At 42.4% G+C, this 19,580-nt stretch overlaps 1 protein-coding gene across 1 annotated transcript in view; it reads right to left on the minus strand.

Annotated features, from left to right (window-relative positions):
* Positions 1-19,580, minus strand: part of VPS53 (VPS53 subunit of GARP complex) — a 136,204-nt gene that overhangs the window by 42,886 nt on the left and 73,738 nt on the right. The window contains exons 13-15 of the mRNA XM_046675849.1: positions 13,995-14,089; positions 3,708-3,950; positions 861-1,008 (exon numbers count right to left, since the gene is read on the minus strand). Coding sequence (XP_046531805.1) covers positions 861-1,008; positions 3,708-3,950; positions 13,995-14,089 — 486 coding nt within the window. The remainder of the gene's footprint in view (positions 1-860; positions 1,009-3,707; positions 3,951-13,994; positions 14,090-19,580) is intronic.

The raw sequence follows: 19,580 nt of genomic DNA on the forward strand, positions 1-19,580 counted from the left end.
GCCTCTGGCTGGTTTAACCTCAACTGTGAAGTTTCAGGGGGAATACTTCTTATTTGGCCTCCTGTATTCTTGCTCTGGCTCACAGGTGCTCCGAGCTGTACTGTCTGAACCATAATTTATGAGTGCCTCCCTATGATCTAGATATGTGTAAATACTAAGTTCAAAAAAGCGAGAAGAACAGAATCTTTCCCAATTATTTCCTTTCTCTTGGCCTTACGTGAATTCCAGGCCACATGTGAAAAGGAACTTCTAATTCCACATCTAAGGCTGAATGGAAAATTATTCTGGGTCTTCCTTCTGCTAACGGGGAGCTCCAGCAGAGGCATCACCCTTTCCTGCTTCCCAGTTCCTGGACGTCAGCATCCAAACAATGGTTAGGATTGGTGAGGATCCAAACAAGGCAGATTGAGAATGCTATGTAAATTTCAGGAGATACCTAAAAGCCCAAAGGATTATGCTGAGCCTAGTAACGCTTCTGAGAATGGAATGGAATAACTGGCTGTGACTCACCACCACCAAAGGCTGGGTCCTTGGACCATTAAGTTTGTTACTGCTTTTCTCATACAGGAGACGATGCTACTGACCTACTTTCAGGAGGGCATGCCCTTTGAGTGGCTTACACAACTTCAGGGAGGAGACCAGCCACACAGTCTTGCCCAGGCTTTTTTTAACAAGGCCCTTTTGTAAGATGGCTGCCTGTCCCGTCTTCTGGCTGGCCAGCCAGTTTTTCTGTATGGGAGGCCGACTGGTCTGCCCAAAGTAGTATGTGGCCTTGTTAGGCCCATACTCTTACCTACTGAGCTAAGCGGCCCAGATGGTTAGGAAAAGGAGGTGGTGAGTGGGCAGCCAGGGTGGCTCACCTGCTGGGTGGTGGCCAGACAGTACTCTGCTGTGCTCAGGATGCTGCAGATGAGGCAGAGCTCCTCTAGAGTGAACTTGGCTACTTCTGAGCCCTCCTTTTCCTTGAGGAGGCTGCTGATGGTCAGCCCTCCACCGCTGCTTGTGGTTCTGAGGAAAAGGAACAGGAACTAGTCAGGCTGGGACTTCTCATTTGCTTCCTGAACTGGAAACTGCACATCTTAAGACAAAGAAAAGGGGGAAGGAAAGGCTGGACACAACCCCAACAAATCTGCATACAATGAGTCCTTTTCCTATTGACCTTACCTTGACTAGCACCTGTTTAAATTTTTGGACCACCAGAAATAGGAAGAGACAATTCCAACAGTTAGCCAGTAATCAGTCCTTTTAACTATGATGACTCCGATACTTACAGAGAAGGCTGCTGAATGGCCTCTCTGCTTAGCTTGGAATTTCCTGATCTGTAGAGCTCATTCGGGATCATCGGGAGCACAAAAGCTGGTTCCCCAATTACTTCCCTCAGTTAAGAAAATTCTCTCCAGAAATTTGTATGTTGTGCTTGTGGATGGGTTCGAAAGTGAACGTTAAGACATGGTTCCTGCCTAAAGAAAGCCCTGATTGCCTCAAGAGACCAAAAAGCATCTCATCCCTTCCTACTGATCTAATCACGTGTTCACAAAATGTGAAAATGCAGTTATAAAACTTTCTGTTTTCTCAACTGTGAGGTTCTATTTTTTTTCCCAAAAGAAGATAGAATTCAATGACATTTACCTTAAAAATAAAAGAGAAATTTCTCCTTGAAAAAACAAACAAACCCTAAAACCGCCAAGTCTTACTGATAATAAAGATTTGAAAACATCTTAATTTCCAGCACTTAGAAGGGTGTGAGGACACTGGCACTCTCTTCCCCTATGGGTTAGAAGCATTGAGTTGTGCAACCTTTCTGGAGGTATATTTCAGGAGCTTAAGAAAACATTTAGACTATTTCACCCAGTAGTTCTACTTCTGTTCAAGTATGCTTTTCTGGGTGTTACTTAAAATACCAAAATAGTGACCCCAACCTAAATGAGCAACTACAAGAATGATCAATAAGAACTTCAGAAACTAACTGAGGTTCTTCTGTACGTTGGATTATCGTGGCATCATTAAGTGTTCTGATTAATATCTACTGTCACTAGTGCTGATGTGCTGACTGCTCTCTGTTGGCCTCTCGGATCCATTCTCTGCTCTGCTCTGCTCTTTCCTTCTCAATGGCTTGGGAGACTGACCTCTACAGACTTATCACCCAGGCTCCCTGGCCCTCTGGCCTCCTCATAGTTTCAGCCAACAGGAGATGTGGCAGGAAGTTGGAGAGGTAGAGGGAGAAGAAGTCTGAGTAATAATTAGTCCTCCTATTCCCTTTGCTTCAGTGTGGTCCTGGCACTGATGCTGGCCCTCTATGACTACAGTTTCTGTGGGGCAATCCTTTGTCCTCAGTCCCAGTTCTCAAGTGAGTTTTAAAGTAGTAAAAATTACCCACTAGTGTTTGGATGCTTCAGAATCCTCTGTTGGTTCCTTTCACCTTGCCCCCATTTCTGTGACTAGCTGCTTTTGTACCCATATCCCAGCTGAGCGCACCGTTTGTTTCCTGCTGTGACACTGACTAATACACATGCGACAATGCTCACAGGATGATGTTAAGTGAGAACAGCAGGGTATAAAACTATTAGCAATATAGTTCCAATTCTGTTAAACAAACAAACAAAAGGACATAATCACATTATATATATAAACAAAGAAGGGCAAAATATATATCAAAAGGTTAAATTTGTCTTCTCTGGGTGGTGAGATTACGGGTGATTTTTATTTCTGTCTTTGTGCTTTTCTGTGTTTCCTAAACTATAATGAAATTGTATTATTTTGATAACCAGGATAAAAGTTATTAAAATTTTTTAAATAATTTTTGTCATAGTCAAAGAAACTCTCCTTGGTAAAATATACTTGTTACTTCAAATTCCTTGAAGAGCACACAGATTTTATTTTCTCTCCTCCTCCCATATATGACACATTTTAGTGACAATGACAGAAACTAATTCCTGAATTGTTGAATTTAGCCAGGAGGATGATTTATAAATACTAAATTCCAAAGCATTACTTTAGATTTAGATTACTTTAGATCTATTGTTATTTTATTACAATCAAAACTCCTATATAACCAAAAAAAGCCTCTAACTCTCTAGCTGAATGACCCATTTATTTTAAGTAATAAGCAATATAAGAACATTCTAATGCTCCAGAATAATACAGTGAAGTCACTATAATCAGGAGCTGTGCTATATAACCCCCTCCCCCCGAACCCCACCACATCTTTAAACATTAGACTCTACCCAGGACAGCAAGATACACACACCAGAAGAGAGACTTTAGAATGTAATCAGACTGAGGGAAAGCAGATTCATGCCTCCCTTCTACTTATCATCCCAGGGCATACTGTCATTGAGTGGGACCTGAATGAAACTGCCCAGGCTGTTTAAAAGGTATTTCCACCACCACCCTACTTTTTTTGCCAAGTACCTAGCCCTGAAGCCATGTAAATTAAACACAGATATAATGGGACTGACTCCCTTAGTCCACTGTGGTAAGGTCTGACCTATGCTGGCGGCCAGTGTGGGCATTTCCTTTAATGGTCTTGATCAGCTGGAATCTCATTAGAGAGGAAATAGCCTCAGACCCTTGGGAACTCAATAAGGGTGTTTTCTTCCTTGATACTCTTAACAGTTCAGTAAACAACTTCAGAGTGGATTTCTTTAAAGATTCCCATATTTAGATATATTCATTTCACCACTCAGACCAGGAAGAACAGGACTCACTTGGGCAGGTTGCCAGAGAGGATTTTCCAGGCATATTCTCGAAGGTACTTCTGAAAAATGGTGGTCAGGGCGATCATTGGCTCCCCTGTGCTGAGCTGAGAGCACTGCACCATACACTTCTTGTAGTAGACAAAGAGGTCAGCACAGCTGGGGAGCACGGCACCCCCTTCATCAGTGTTGGGCTTCGGTGGCCCCTGAGCTTTGAAGTCGGCCACAAACCGATCTATCAGCTCTCCAAGGTTTCTAGGAGGAAGAAAACCTGAAATGTTATTTTATTTCAAGAAAGATAAAGCAAGTGTGCTTCACTGCAATGAGCAAATCATTCCCAATGCTTTTTACATTTAAAATTGGATCCATTTTTATCAATATCATCATTGACCACCACCACCACTCCTACAGCAACAGCAGCGACAGCGCCTGGCATTTGTGTGGTGCTTTAGACTTTTCAAGGCATTTCATGATCACATGTGACTCCAAGCCTCTGTGAGGGAGATAAGGTATTACTGGACCCTTGAAGAGATGAAAAAATTAAGGCCTAGAAAGTTTATCACACAATTTAGTGGCAGAACGGAGCCTAGAATTCACCATTTAAGTGTGTGCACTGGTCCTGTTACCATATTAGTACCATCGACCCCTTTCTACAAGTGAAAACACTAAGCAATGATAATGATCATTTTCTGAATACTTATGATGTACCAGGCACTGTGTCAGTGTTTTATAAGCGTCATTTCATTGAACTTCACTTAATCTTCACAACAACCTTATGAAGTAGGTACTAGAACTACCCTCATTTTCTTTTTTTTTTTTTAAGGAAGATTAGCCCTGAGCTAACATCTGCTGCCAATCCTCCTCTTTTTGCTGAGGAAGACTGGCCCTGAGCTAACATCCGTGCCCATCTTCCTCTACTTTATATGTGGGACACCTGCCACAGCATGGCTTGACAAGCGGTGTCACATCCGCACCCGGGATCCGAACTGGCAAACCCCGGGCTGCTGAAGGGGAACATGCGAACTTAACTGCTGCGCCACCGGGCTGACCCCACTACCCTCATTTTCAAAAAGCAAGGTGCAGAAAAGTTGAGGACCTTGTCCAAGGTCCTACAGCAAGAGCGTGGGGGAACCAGGATTCAAAACCAAGCAGCCTGGCTCCAGACCTCACGCTTTTAACTACTCTACCCTATTCCTCCTAAAAACACAAAATGGTTATGATGGGAGCAAATATTTAGATATCATTAACCTAAATGTGCCCACGAGACAGATACTTAAACAAAGAGAAACTGTAAAGAAATATTCTAATGCTTTCTTTCTCTTTTAATGTAGTTTTTCCCTAAAACTCCCAGAACCAGAGGTGTAAAAAGTCTTGGGAGAAGACAGGGCATGCGCAGCTCCAGGCTTGCCCCGGGTTATGGTGGTGGTGATGGTTGCAATTTTTCTCCCATTTCCCCTTCAAACATCACTGACTTTGCCTCAGATGCACTGAGTCTTCACCAGTTAGAACCCAGCGGGGCTATATTAATTGTTCTCTGCACAGTTGTGCTGTGTGAGACATGGAAGGGGTCCCCACCTCTCCTGACATTTTGCATCTTTTTAGGTTGCTGTCTAGGGCTACAGGAATCCAGCTGTGCTTTTAACATGTATTTATATAAGAGTCAAGAAAAAAAAGACAAGAATCACACACAGCATCAATTAGCAGGAATAGGAGAAAACTGACATTTTACTCAAGAGCTTTTGTTATTGGAAGTTTATTACATCCAGATGTGGCCATTCTGCTCTCAAAGAACTTCGGATCTAGGCTGGAGTCTGTGGTAATGGTCAGCAAGCAGGGGAGGAACTCATTAGTTGACCTTGGAAAGCTCCAAGGTCACCACCCCCACTCCTCACAATCTCTTCTTGCTTCGCCTTTCCATTTAATCTCCCCACTCTCCTCCACAGTGACCCTACTCTCCCACCAGACTCACCTCAACTGCCCCCTGCTCCATCTCTATCCCAACTCTGTGCTTTTGCCCAGATGCCTCCCCTGGCCAAGATGCTCTCCCATCACCTCTCTACTCATCCTTCAAGTTCCACTCAGGGGGCACCCAGACAACTCCTACTCACATCAATCCTCTGTCTAAATTTCAACTTCTGTCATTTGTAACACACTGACACTTCATGTTTTTAACGCTTTTACTATACAGTGTAAGGATGTCAAATATTCAAGAAACAAGCCACCTTCTCCCACTCTAGACCCACAGCAGGCAATGCTCATTAATAATGGCTCACTTTTTCACTGATCTTTGGCAGAATTTCAGAATCCTTCTTGAGACAACACTCTAGCCAGTCACTTCTAATAAGCTGAAGTTGGTAGAAAAAGGTACAAGCTGCTTGCTATATAGTAGAAGAATCTTCTCTGTTTCTGGTACGTTATCACAAGCTCCTTGAGAGTTGGGAAAATGTTTATGCTACTTCTGCTCCCCCTAGGCCCACGCCTCATGCTCATGGTGAAGCTAATCTCTCAATTTTGTTCATGCCCAATACAGAACCAGCTGATCAACCTCCACACTGTGTTCCTAAGGGATGGGGATGGAAGGGTAGGAGGTGGGGGCTGGGTGGGGGCTGGAGCAGTGGCAGAGAGCCTGTAACAGAAGGCAAAAGGTTCCACTTGAGTCTTCTTGTGAGAGATTCTCATCTTCAAACCTATAGTGCCAACCAAAACAGGGGCCAGAGCTCTGCAGTGTTTTTACTTTAATCACTCATCTAACTCCCCTAGAAGCTGAAGCTGCTTCTCACCCACTTCCCATTTCAGAGCCAACCTGATGCGCAAAGTCATAAATTAATTACAATCATAGAACATAAAGAAAATTTACACTGAAACACTCCAAAGATCTTCCCTATTGTGCAGAATGTCTACCAGGTTACTTTTGACGTTGTTCCCTCATGCGGATGAGAAATAAACCAGTCAGAGTAACCTTCCCCTCCCTTCCACCTTCCACTCTTTGCATCAGCATGCTCCTATGCCATACAGAACATTAGAAAATGAGTAATCAATGTTTCACAGAATAGAAGAGTAGAAGTTACCCAGATGGGAATGGGTAAGGTTCTTAGTTTGAATAGATGATCACTCCAATCAACTACGGACTGAGCACTGAGTATGCATAAGGCTCTGCGGGCTGTAAGTGTAAGACACAAATGAATTCAACTAGAAAAAAAAGCAAAGGTTATCGTTTCTTCTAGGCAACAAACACTATCCTGAGTTTTGGCAAGATCTTCCAGGACGAGAGGAGAAGGGGATGTGTGGCATGTTGACCTGTAGACTGGCATCACAAGGAAGTGCCTTTTATACCCTAAAGCAATTACAATCAAGTCAGTTTATAAACGGCTGAGTCCCGATCAAGGTGCTGCGGGGGCTAAGACACAGCGTCTGCCCACTAGAAGCTTTGATATTCGGATTTCAAGACAGCAATAAAATGCTAATTTTTCAGTACAGACAATACGAACAATGTGTTTTAAACAAAAGAAACAGTGAAAACTAGAGAGAAAATTTCACAGCAGATTCAGGTGAAAGAACAAAGGGACGGAATGAGAAGTGAGCACAGAATACGGTGAGAGGAAGAGGGGAGGGGAAGGAGGGGAGGGGTTTGGCTGAGGTAGAAGATACAAACTGAGAAAAGTTTGCTCTGCAGTTTGATTCATAGGTTCCTCTGTATTCCCATAGTAAATATTCATATCTTGATCCCTTCACACTGTGTACCACAAGTCTATCTTTCCCACTAGGATATACGCCTACAAACTAGACACAGTGCTGGGTGCATTATAACTACAATCTTGTTTAATCTTCACAATAGCCCTGAGTAGAAGGCATTATTATCCCCATTTTATGAATGAAGAAACTGAGGCTAAGAAGAATAATATAACTTGCCCTAGGTCACAGAATTTATTGGATCTGGAATTGGAACTTGGGTCTGTCTGACTGCAAAGCCAAGCTCTATCCACTGTACCATGCTTTGATTTCAAAACTGTAAAGCACTATACAGATATATGATATTATGATTACTGCTGTTATTTACTGTCTCTCCAGCTTAAAGAAACATGTCATGGATGTGGATGGTGTCTTTTACCTTCTTCCTCGTAGCTTGAGCTTTTTGCCCAAGAACTATATAAGCATTTCACAGGGCCATGTGAAATACTGCTGAGAGTTCCACTGATAAATAAAATGATGTAGGAATAAAGACTATTGCAGAGTATCAGTAGAGGGAAAGATAAAAACATGAAGAGAAGAAAAACCACCCTGCAGACGAAGCTTATCTACGAACGACCAAGGCAGTTTCGTCTAGTGGATCTGCAGTTGATATTCACAGAAACAATATTCTAATTGGCCTGAAAAGTAGTGATGGTGCTGGGAGAGGAAGATGGTAGTCAGAAAAAGTTGGCAAGGAGGTGAACATGGGCAAAGTGGCTTAAGATCCCCAGGAAGTTACAGCAATTTGTTAATTCAGGGGTACTCAAACTAACTTGCGTCCCATCCCCTTCCCTTTGGTTGGAACCGAGGATTTGGCTCTGGTGTGGCCAGTAGGTTGGGGAGCCAAGGTTTGGCTTGAGCACAACTGGGAGATGGGTTACACACAGGTAAATGGAGCAAGTAAGTAAATACATGGAGGATACAAGTTTCTCTCTGCTGTAGAAAGTAGTTACAGACATGGAAAGTAGTTACAGACAAACCCGGTGGTGTTCGATGAGAATTGGAGGTATCAGCATAAACCATAGGTTTTAATATATGAATAGGCATAAAAGTAGATATAGTAGATATTTCTTAGCTCTCTCAGCTGAGAAGACCTAGAAGCATGACCCTTAAGCAGTAGTGAACATACCTAATGCTAAGAACTTAGTTTCTAAATATCATTCTCCACCAAAGGAACAAGGGACCCCGGAAAAATGGATGACTCCAGGGCTGGGGTAGGAAAGTGCAAGACGAGTCTGGTATATTTTGTTGTGCCTGAAAGGAAGTGCTCAAAAAGGGAAAGGGGCATGCAAAAAGGATGAAAAACTAGCTTGAAGGGGTTCCAATGGCCAAAGCAGGGACAATGTGAGCATTAAATAACAATGGATCCTGGAAGAGAAAAAGAACATTGGTGGAGAAACTGGTGAAATCCAAATAAGGTCTGGAGTTTACTAAAGAGAACTGTACCAATGTTAACTTGCTGGTTTTGATAATTGTACTATGGTTCTGTAAGATGTTGACATTAGGAGAACTTGGGAGAAAAGAATATGGGAAATCTATACTGTTTTTGGAATTTTTCTCTAGGCCTCAATTTATTCCAACATAAAGTTAAAAAAAAAAGATAGTAATGGCTTTAATCCATTGAATAAAATAGGAATCCACAAATCCATGCTGATATAAATAAACGGGAAAAAGAGAAAGCTTTTTCTTAAAATATACTGCCAACTAATAAATGTAGAAGAAATGATGGAATTGGAAAAATCATCATTTGACAACTATCTTAGTAATAAATGATTCAGGCAAGCATCATCATTAGGTGGTAAAATAAATAAGTGAAAGATGAGAAAAAGGCTATTTGTATGGTTTCAAGTTTTGTCCCAACACTTATTAATTACTTATTAATAAATAGAGAAACTTGGCAGACACCATCTAAACCAAGTAATAAAAATGAACTCCACCAGTTGTGGGACAAACTGAGACTGGGTATAGCCTCCTGATATGGATTACTGAGAAGAACACAGCACCATTTCTGCATAAATCATAAGTCGTGAGAAAATAGCAGTCAAACTTACACTGAGGGACATTCCACAAAATGACTGGGCTGTACTCTTCAAAATTTCAAGGTCATGAAAGACACAGAAAGAGTGAGTCATTCTTTTGGATTGAAGGAGATCAACGACATACGACAAATGAATGCAACCTGGAATGGATTCTGGATCTATAAAAAGGATGATTGGGACAACGGGTAAGATGGAATGGGGTCTACGGATTAAATGGTAATATTTATCGATGTTCATTTCCTGCTTTTGATGGCTGCACTGTGGGTACGAGCCAGCCCTGGTGGTCTAGTGGGTAACATTCGGCACTCTCACTGCCATGGCCCAGGGTTCCTTTCCAATGCAGGGAACCACAACACCCATCTGTGGTTGTTATACTGTAGCGGTTGCATGTTGCTGTGATGTTGAAAGCGATGCCACCAGTACATCAAATACCAGCAGCCTCACCCATGGTGAACAGGTTTCAGCAGAGTTTCCAGACTAAGACAGACTAGGAAGAAGGATCTGGTTACCCACTTCACAAAAAACCGGCCATGAAAACACTATGAATAGTAGTGGAGCATTGTCTGATACAGCGCCAGAAGGTGAGAGGATGGCGCAAAAAGATCAGGCAGGATTCTGCTCTGCTGTACACAGGGTCACTAAGAGTCGGAATTGACTCAACAGCACCCACAACAAATTGTGATTAAGTAGATCGTGTCCTTATTTATAAGAAACCCACGTTGAGGTAATATCAAGTAGTATTGGGGCATCTTGCCTGCGATTTGAGAATTCAAATCGCTCAGAAAAAATATGTATGTGCACATATATATGAGTATGTGTGTATATGTGAGTGTGTATGCGACAGAGGAGGGAGACAGAACTGTGAGCTGCGGAATCTGGGTGAAGGACATACAGGAGCTCTGTGTACAATTCTTGTAACTCTTTTGAAAGTTTGCAAGTAATTCAGAATAAACAACAAACAATATTAGAGACTCGAGGCTTGACGAAGCTGGGAGGGGCTCTACTTCAACAACAGCTATTATAGGGAACTCAGGAGGAGAGGCAGAAATGGTGTCACTACTAATTTCTCTGACTGAGAATGTCACCGAATGGAGCGAAGAAAGGGCCGATGCAGAGAAATCTCTTCTGCAAGAGTCAGCCACAGAAAATCATTACATTCCCAAGAGCAGAAGATACACTAACTTCTACCTTGAACATAAACAAAAATTGAGAAAGCCATTTAAAGCACGTAAGGACAGCTTAGCCCAACCCGCTGAAGACGTGACTTTAGGGACCTCCCGACTTCCTGCCCCCTCTCTGGGTACTGGCTCTGCAGTCCTACTGCTGTTTGGCTTTTGGCTGGGGCAGGTGCTGCCAGAACCTTTCCTGGGGAGATGAGAGGGTGGGAGGCTGGGGAGATGAGAGGGTGGGAGGCTAGGGAGAGGAGAGGGTGGACCCGATGCCAGGCCCAACAGAAAGCTGGCCACGCTGATCAGGCCACCCAACCGCCTGAGTCTGGAACAAGATCACAGAGAGGGCAGGGCAGGCACAGTTCCGGAGCACCGTTTACTTGTGCCAAGCGCCAACATGTCGTCTCATTTCATCCTCACCACTAATCCTGTGAGGGGCGCATTATGAACTTCACTGTAGAGGGGACAAAACAAACCCAGAGAAGTTAAGGACCCTGCTTGAGGTCCCAGGCTGGTGAGTGTAGAGCTCTGACTCAAATCCAGGTCTGTCTGGCATCCAGGCCCACGCTCTTTCCACTACACTGTGCTGGGTCTCTGTCATCCGGGAGCTTGTGAATGGTCTAAGATTTTCCTTCCTTGCAGATTTTTTGAGTCAGAGTTACAACAAGAGTAGTAATTTGTACAAAATCAGTCCCCACCTGAGTTTCTCCCTCCCCTTAGGACGTAAGGGAGGCAGGGCTTTGTAGAACCCCCTGAAATGATCCTCAAATAGTGTGTGGGTTTATGTGGATTTTTTTTGGCAAGAGGGTCTCAGGCTTTCATCAGGTTCTCAAAGGGATCTATGACTCAAATAAGGTTAATAACCACTGCTTTAGGCATTATTCTGTCTGATTCTCTCCTTTAACAGATGAGGAAATGGATTTCTTGAACTCTATTTTCTACTTCAAGCTTTTGCTGCTTATTCTGGAGCGACAACAGCACAACCTACGCAGTTCTCCTACGAGGAGCTTCCGCTGCTGCCCTGGTGCTGTGGAAACATCCTAGGGAGGCCAAACGGCAGGAGAAGTGCCCAGCACTTCATTTTTCACAGAGAAATGGAGAGTCCCCAAGGAAGGGGGTCTGGCTCTTTGCCCAAAGTATCACGAACAATGAAAATAGTTTATATGAATCAAGGCCATGTGAAAACAGTAGATACCAGAATTATAGTAATTCAGAAAAATGACTCTTTCGACCAGGCAGATTTGGGGAAAGCACACGGTTATCTCAGATATGTACTTTAAACTCTGGACCCAACAGCTTTTAGGCCTTTTTAAAAATAAGAGTTTGAGATGATGAGAGAAGAAGGGACTTTGTCCAAAAGTAGGTATCCGAGGGGTTGTTCTAAGACCTGTTAATCTAATAGGCAAATAACTGATCTTTTTTCCCATCCCTCAGGGGTGTCTCATTAACTTTCTGAGAGAAAACTTTCTGGATGCAGAAGACAGGGTGCTTCCAAAGGACTAAGTGGCAATAGTAACTAGTGCCGTGCTGCATGCCTGCGGACACGGCCCAACGGCTAGAGAGCAGGAGGAAAGCCACGGCTTTACAAAGCAAAAAATGTCACGGCAACTTTTCCTGGGGGTGAGGGGAGCAGCGAAGAGGCTGTTTTTGTTAACATAGAAGCTCTTTTACGAAGTTCATTTTCTAGGATTTTAATGTGAAGCATTTTGTAATTGGGGAGGAAAAAAGTAGAAGCAATCTATAAAATCAAATAGGTGGGTAATAATAATGTTCCACATAGTGATTACACTGGAAATATTGTCTTAATCTTATGGTTTACTGCTGAAACATGTTTGGAAACAATGCTTTCCCAGAGAACTCCCCTTGAGAACTTTCTCACAGCCACTTGCTCTCCCTGTGCAAGTCTCGTCCTTATAAGTGCGTTCTTGAGGCTGTAAGGCCTGCTCTAAGAGCCCGGGCCAGCCTGTCCCCAGTCAGCTCAGCCTGTTCCAGAAACCCAAGCTTTCTGAGATCTGTCTTCCAGCGTGGAAGAGCTTCCACAGTTACTCCGGCTGTGGACAGAGATTCAGGGATGAGGAGGGGTCTTCTTCCATTGCATGAACAACGGACGCTGGAACACGAATATACTCTTCTGGCTGTGAGGAAACTTGCGTGCAGTGGGCCGCTTTGTAAAAATTTTCTGAAGCCTCTGAGTTTGTTAAAAGGATACATATTAAATGGATGATAATCCATAAAAGAAAATAACCCATAGGTCCATACTGACACCAATAAACAAACAAACAAATGGGGGAGAAGGGGAAGCTCTTCCTTACAGAAGTCCAGTTAGTCGGTGTAGAAGGAATGACGGAAACAGACAATCAACACTTGGCGAACACTACAGTAATAAGTGCTTTAGGCAGGAATCAGTAAAGGATGTCAAAATGAGTAGGCAAAGTGTGATGAGAAACAGATACGTACCTAGTGCCTAAGTCCCCTCACAAGATACTTATTAATCAGAAAGAGAAAAATAGTAGCTTTCCAGTGGAGAAAGCAGGTAGACACCACCTTAAGCAAGTGAGCAAAGTCAACATCACCAGTAATGGGACAAACCCATATGATGTGCCTCCTGATATGATGTACTGAGAAGGACACAACATCACCTCTGTGGTATTCTTGCCCTAAATGCATAATCTGGATTTAATCAAGAGCAAACCTCAGACAAACTGATATTGAGGGCATTGTACAAAGTAACTGGCCAATACTTTTTACAAGTGTCAAGGTCATGAAAGACAAAGAAAAGACAGAAGAACTACTCAAGATTAAAGGAGACTAAAGAGGTCTGACAACTAAATGCATGACTGATCTTGGACCAGAAAAAGGACATTCACAGACAATGTTGCTTTCCTGATTTTGATAACTGTGATTATGTAAAATGTTCACACTCTCCGGGGGAAGCGTATAAGAGAATGTTTTATAACATTTTTCCAAGTCTAAATTATCTCAAAATGAAAAGTTAAAACAAATTATACTTGGAAACATACACATTAGAGATTAGGCTTCCTTTCTCCATTTTCCAGTGCCTGACACTGTAAAGCCTTGTGGGCTCACACATATAGCTATATAAGGGCTCAGTGCCCACGTAGGAAGGGGGTTTTGGGATCTGTTTGGGACCTTATGAAAGCCAAACTCAGGCTTCTGAGATTTATAGACACAATAAATGATAACATTCAAAAGATATAAATACATCCTTAACAGGTTTCCAGGGAGACTCACAGGCAAGCCAAGTCCCTCCTTCAGCCTCTGGAAGGAGTTGTGCCCTTGTGAGGCCCAGCCATGACCAGGGGAGGAAGAAATGCAGAAAACAGCAAATGTCCATCACTCACTTGTCCTGGGACTCAATATACACATAGAGATGAGGCTCAAAACACTTGGAAACAATGCCATGAAATGGATTGTCTGGGACTTTAGGCTTCTTTGGCTGTAAAGAAAAAAAAAAAAAAGAAAGAAAAGAAAAAAGAAACCCTTTATTTCAGCCATCTTTGTAAATTTTCAAGCAGTTTCAAAGAAAACATCCCTTCCAAGTTCACTCCTAAGCTATGGATAAGAAGCATTCAATGTAACCAAACTGGGACCATGTCCTGCATTATAATTCATGCCAGCGTGAACAATAAGCCAGCTTTGTTAGCATCATTTACTTGCTTTGTACAGTGAAAGATTTACTGCTACTTTGATAACACATGCGTTTTCAATTTGGAAGCTATTCATCATCTGACTGATGTTTAAAAAATTTAAATCCTAGCTAATAGCACCTTATATTTGTACAGTACTTTAGAATTTCTAAAGTGTTTTCACATGATCTAATTTTGAAAGGCTCCGTTTACAGATTGCTATTATACGCCAAGTACTTTGACACGAAATAACATCTCATCTATTCCTCACAACAACTCTCAGTGCAGGAATTATTACTACTATTTTATACCTAAAGAAAGGGAGGCTCCAAGGCTCTAGCAGCCTGCCCAAAGGCACATGGTGAGGTTTCCTATCCCATAAACTAGAACTCTTCCTATTATATCATTGCTTTCCTGCAAAGGTTCCCAGTCTGTTGAATTTCATCAACAAGTAAATGTAAGAAAAAGAAGGCGGGGGGGCCAACATAGGGTTGCTAAATTTTTATTTTGCTACTTTCTATTCTCACCACAAGTTCCTAAAAGAAAGAGTATTTTATACCCAAAATTTTATAAGGAGAAAATAGCAACATAAACACAGTCCTTCCCAAGAAAAGACAGTTGGTGATCTTATACCAGACAGATAGACAGTTTTGTCTTTATTTTTTGCCTTGGACCAATGAAAAACTGGACCAGCACTGGTCCCCAGCTGATACCTGGAAACCACAGATATTCAGGTCAATCTAAGTAGGCAAGCATTTAAAAACTATATTTGCTACTTAATTCCTTTTCAAAACATCTAAAAAATAAACAAGGATCTTATTCTTTCTCTTTCGAAAAAAAGTCAATTCTATCTATTGTCAAACTCCAGAATAAGGACCCTGAGCCCTTGCTGGGGTTGATACTAGAGTACAATTTGGGTATAAATTGGCACCTACAGCATACTTGTTGAATTGAACTGCTCATATCTTTTAATAAATACAGGAAAAGCTAAGCCCCCTAATGACAGACAGAAATAATGATTCCCTTCTTCCAGTAATTTTTAAAAATAAAACATTGTAGGAGGCCGGCCTGGTGGCACAGCAGTTAACTGCGCATGTTCCACTTTGGTGGCCCAGTGTTTGCTGGTTTGGATCCCAGGTGTGCACCTACGCACTGCTTGTCAAGCCATGCTGTGGTAGGCGTCCCACATATACAGTAGAGGAAGATGGGCATGGATGTTAGCTCAGGGCCAGTCTTCCTCAGCAAAAAGAGGAGGATTGGTGGTAGACGTCAGCTCAGGGCAAATCTTCCTCAAAAAAAAAAAAAATAAAAAAAAATAAAACATCGTAATGGTTAAAAGCATCTGTAAAAACTGGTAATAGTGGTCAAAAATTAGATGTCACCTGTAGACATATCCTATTCAATCTCATATTTAGTTCTCTTCCCTTTTCACCTTCTAAGAGTTCCATGTCTTTAATTTTTTTGCAAGATTTCTAGAAACTCTGGTCCTTCCCTAATAACTGTAATCTGGGCCATTTTCACTTATCATCTAGGAGCCACTGCCAAAGTCAGGCCTCAGGCTGAGACTATAAGTGATGCTCAAGATGGGGTTCACTGAGCTTGAACTGGCTGGACTCAAAGTTCCACTTCATTTCATAGTTGCCCCAGGGATTTTCCACACTTCCATCAGTTTAAAATGGAGGATCCATGATGGAGTATAATGGTTGTGAGGGGGTGGTCCTCACCTATTTGTTTTATATTTTCCAAGTCAGTTATCTCTAGTTTTTATTATTCTTTTCAAGAAGGTGACTTGTTAAATGAATAGCAAATGGATTTAATTTATTTAACTTTTGTAAGACTCGATATCCTGATTTTAGAATTGGAAAATACAGTCACTATACCCAGATATCTTTTTATTAATTAAAATATAATCATAAGTGTTATAATAATTCCCTTTATTTATATTTTCTTCCTTTGATGAAAATATTCACACACCTGCAGGACAGCTTTTGGTAACTGTAAATGGGAGTTTATATAATATAGAATGTTTTAAATCAACATGTATATTTTATATTTGGCTTTATTTACTTTCTAATTTACATGTACTTCTCCAACTGACAATGTTTTAATTTATCACTTTATTTTATTTTATTTTTTTGTGAGGAAGATTGGCCCTGAGCTAACATTTGTTGCCAATCTTCCTCCTTTTGCTTGGGGAAGATTGCTGCTGAGCTGACATCTATGCCAATCTTCCTCTACTTCATGTGGGATGCTGCCACGGTGTGGTGTGATGAGCAGTGCTAAGTCCGTGCCCAGGATCTGAACTTGTGAACCCTGGGCTACTGAAGCAGAGCGCACAAACTTAACCACTCCACCATGGGACTGGCCCCTAATTGATCACTTTAGAATGGCTACATTATGAAATTTAAATGAAGTCTATAGATTAGATAATAGTACTGCACTGACGTTAAATTTTCTGATTTTGATCTGTGGTAACATAAGCGATGTCCTTTTTCTTAGGAAATATATATTGAAATATTTAGAGGTAAAGGGCATGGTATCTGCAAACTTGCAGATTGTTCTGAGAGAGAGACAGAGGGGGAGGGAAGGAGAGAGAGAGAGAGAGAGAGAGGGAGAGAGAGAAGAGGAATGCGGAGGAAATGGTAAAGTAAATGTAGCAAAATGTCAACAATTGCTGAACCCAGGTGAAAGATATTCAGAGTTTCCTGTAATATTCTTAAAACTTTTCTCTAGGTTTGCCATTATTTTTTTTTTAAAGTAAAAAATAACAGTAAGAAACTTGAGAGGTGGGTGCCAACAGCCTGGCAGATAAGCCCTGATCCAGCGGTGCAGCGCTCTTAGGGAATGGCACATTGACACTCTGGAGGGCCAAGAGGACGACACCGCATGGGGAAACAGACATCCACCCTGAGCAGAAAAGGGCTTAGAATCAATTTCCTGGTTTTGATGATGCACTGTAGTAATGTCAGCTGTCACCAACGGGGGAAGCTGGGAGATGAGTGCACAGGACCTCTCTGTACTCTGCAACTTCTGATGAGTCGATAATTATTTCAAAATAAAAAGTGTTTTAAAAAGTGGTTCGGGAGAGTTAGATTCTGAATGTGAAGAAATTTTAGGAATATCTTAACCTATTTATTTTACTTAGATTTTCCTTTTTTATATCGGCACAAAAGTGATATATGATAAAAACCTCTGTCGGGATAAGCCTGAATAGCTCATTCAGTATAAGTATAAAATATAGATTCTAAGTGATAAAAGAAAATGGTCACAGGACATTCCAACAAACTCATGTGGATCGGTCTTCCACAGCCCCTGTGCTTGACGAGGCCCCACAGAACACTCTGCATTCAGTGCTCAGAGGGCTGCACAATCAGACGGTGCAGACGTCCCACCCTCCCTGCAGGAGACTCTGCTCCGCCCGCCCCTGCCCACTAATGCCAGTCCTGACAGCGGGGAGAGACCTGCCACCACAGCTCTTGGCCCTCTTGCAGCGTTTTTAGTGTGAGTTGGAAGCAAGAGGGGAACAATGGGAGGGACTGCCTGAAGCTTCCTTCTTTCCCACAGGGCCGCCTCCTGTCTATAGCTGCTTTGTAAATGTGCTCATATTTAGATAATAGGTGCTGGAATTTCAGCTCACACTGGTGTCTCCCTTTGCACTGTCTGGCTCCCCAAAGGGTTGATTCTCAGCTTTAAGAATATACTAAGTCATTTAGCAGTAGCATTCAGGCTAGATTTCTGAGTGTGTGAATTCTGTCCAAAAGCTGCAGATGTTTAAGCTATTTCCTCCTGGAGTTTGATGGAATAATAAAAGGTTACTGTTGTCACAGTAAGGAGGTCTGCAGCTGGTCCCATTTCCTTTTATTACTATCCAATGTAAACAGATTAAATCTAACTGCTAGGATCACCAGAAGGGTACATTTTAAAACCAGAAATTCCTCATTTCTTCTCCCTCTTTCTTTTATACTTTGAGTATCCTCAGTCCCCTTTCAGATGCCATTTTTTATCATTGGGAATATGCTGGCCACTGATGTTCAAACTAAAGGCCTCTTTTCAAGTCCACTCTCCCTTCTCAATATCCTAAACTGCAGTAGTGAGCAGGGGAGTGACCTTACCTTGAGGGCCAAGTGTCTACAGCTTGCAGTGAGGCAATGGGTTGGGTAACCCGGGACAACCACCAGGGGCCTTCCCCCACCACCTCTGGCTGAGCTCACCACCAGCATCCTGTGGACTTCCTCCCCAACGCCCCAGGGCTCCTGCTCTTCCTGTGCACCCAGCTCCAGAAGCCAGTAAGAGCTCCTAGCTAATCAACCACAGGCAAGACAAGTGCTGGTGAGGCAGTGGGAGGTCAGGGATGGTGTGTAAGGCCTTAGTCACTGGTGTATAAGTTTCATTACTAACAAGTAACAGCCCATGAAGCTGTGGAGGATCAGTCCAAGGGTTTTTAGTACTTTCTTTTGAACAGACCTAAAACCCTTGGTTCAAAAGAAATTTTACCTGGAAGTCCACGATAAAAATGGCTCAAAATAGAACTGCTGTTTAGAGGGACCAGGGCCCTGGTCTCCTTCCAACTACCCACAGTGACATCTGATGGGGCACCAAGGAATACAGTTCGAAAACCATTAGCTCTCTCTCAAGATGAAAAAAACTAGGGAAGTCTAGAGAGAGTAAAAACCTGCCTAAGGTCACACAGTCAGTTAATGGCAGACCAGAGGCTGGCATTTTCCCCACCAGGTGACTCTGCTTCAGCCCAGGTTTCTGTGTTCTATATCCTTAGAATGAGCAGGTCTTGGTCCTTACAACAATAAGCTCAAACTTCCAGGATGAGCAAAAAGTTCCATGAGAAAGAAAAATCATATTTTACCTGGCAAAACAGTTCTGTAGGTAATGAGGGGCTCTACCATAATTCAGTTTAACAACATCCAGAGATGACCAGCTAAAGGGATAGCTTTTCATGGCAGCACTACAAAGCATCTGAGTATTCAAGTACACAATTCTGGACATGATGATGGCAGCCACCAACCCTGGGGACACAGGAGGTCCCTGCAAATGGCACTACTACACAAAGCAAGCTCTAAGGGTGCAGGTGACCGAGTGTGGGTGGAGGATACACCTGAAGGATGAGCTCTCCATCCAGACTCCTCCTCCTATCCCAGTCCTTCCGCCCAAAGTGAAGAGAGATGCATTTCTTTAGTTAGAAGAAATCTTTTCTCCCATGCTAGCTGATTCGATGGTTTTAAATCAATTACATCTTATTCCATGGATCTCAGGGCTACAGCCTCAGGTATCCTTTCAGTTTTATTC

Source organism: Equus quagga, chromosome 11, assembly GCF_021613505.1.
Source record: "Equus quagga isolate Etosha38 chromosome 11, UCLA_HA_Equagga_1.0, whole genome shotgun sequence".
NCBI lineage: Eukaryota > Metazoa > Chordata > Mammalia > Perissodactyla > Equidae > Equus > Equus quagga.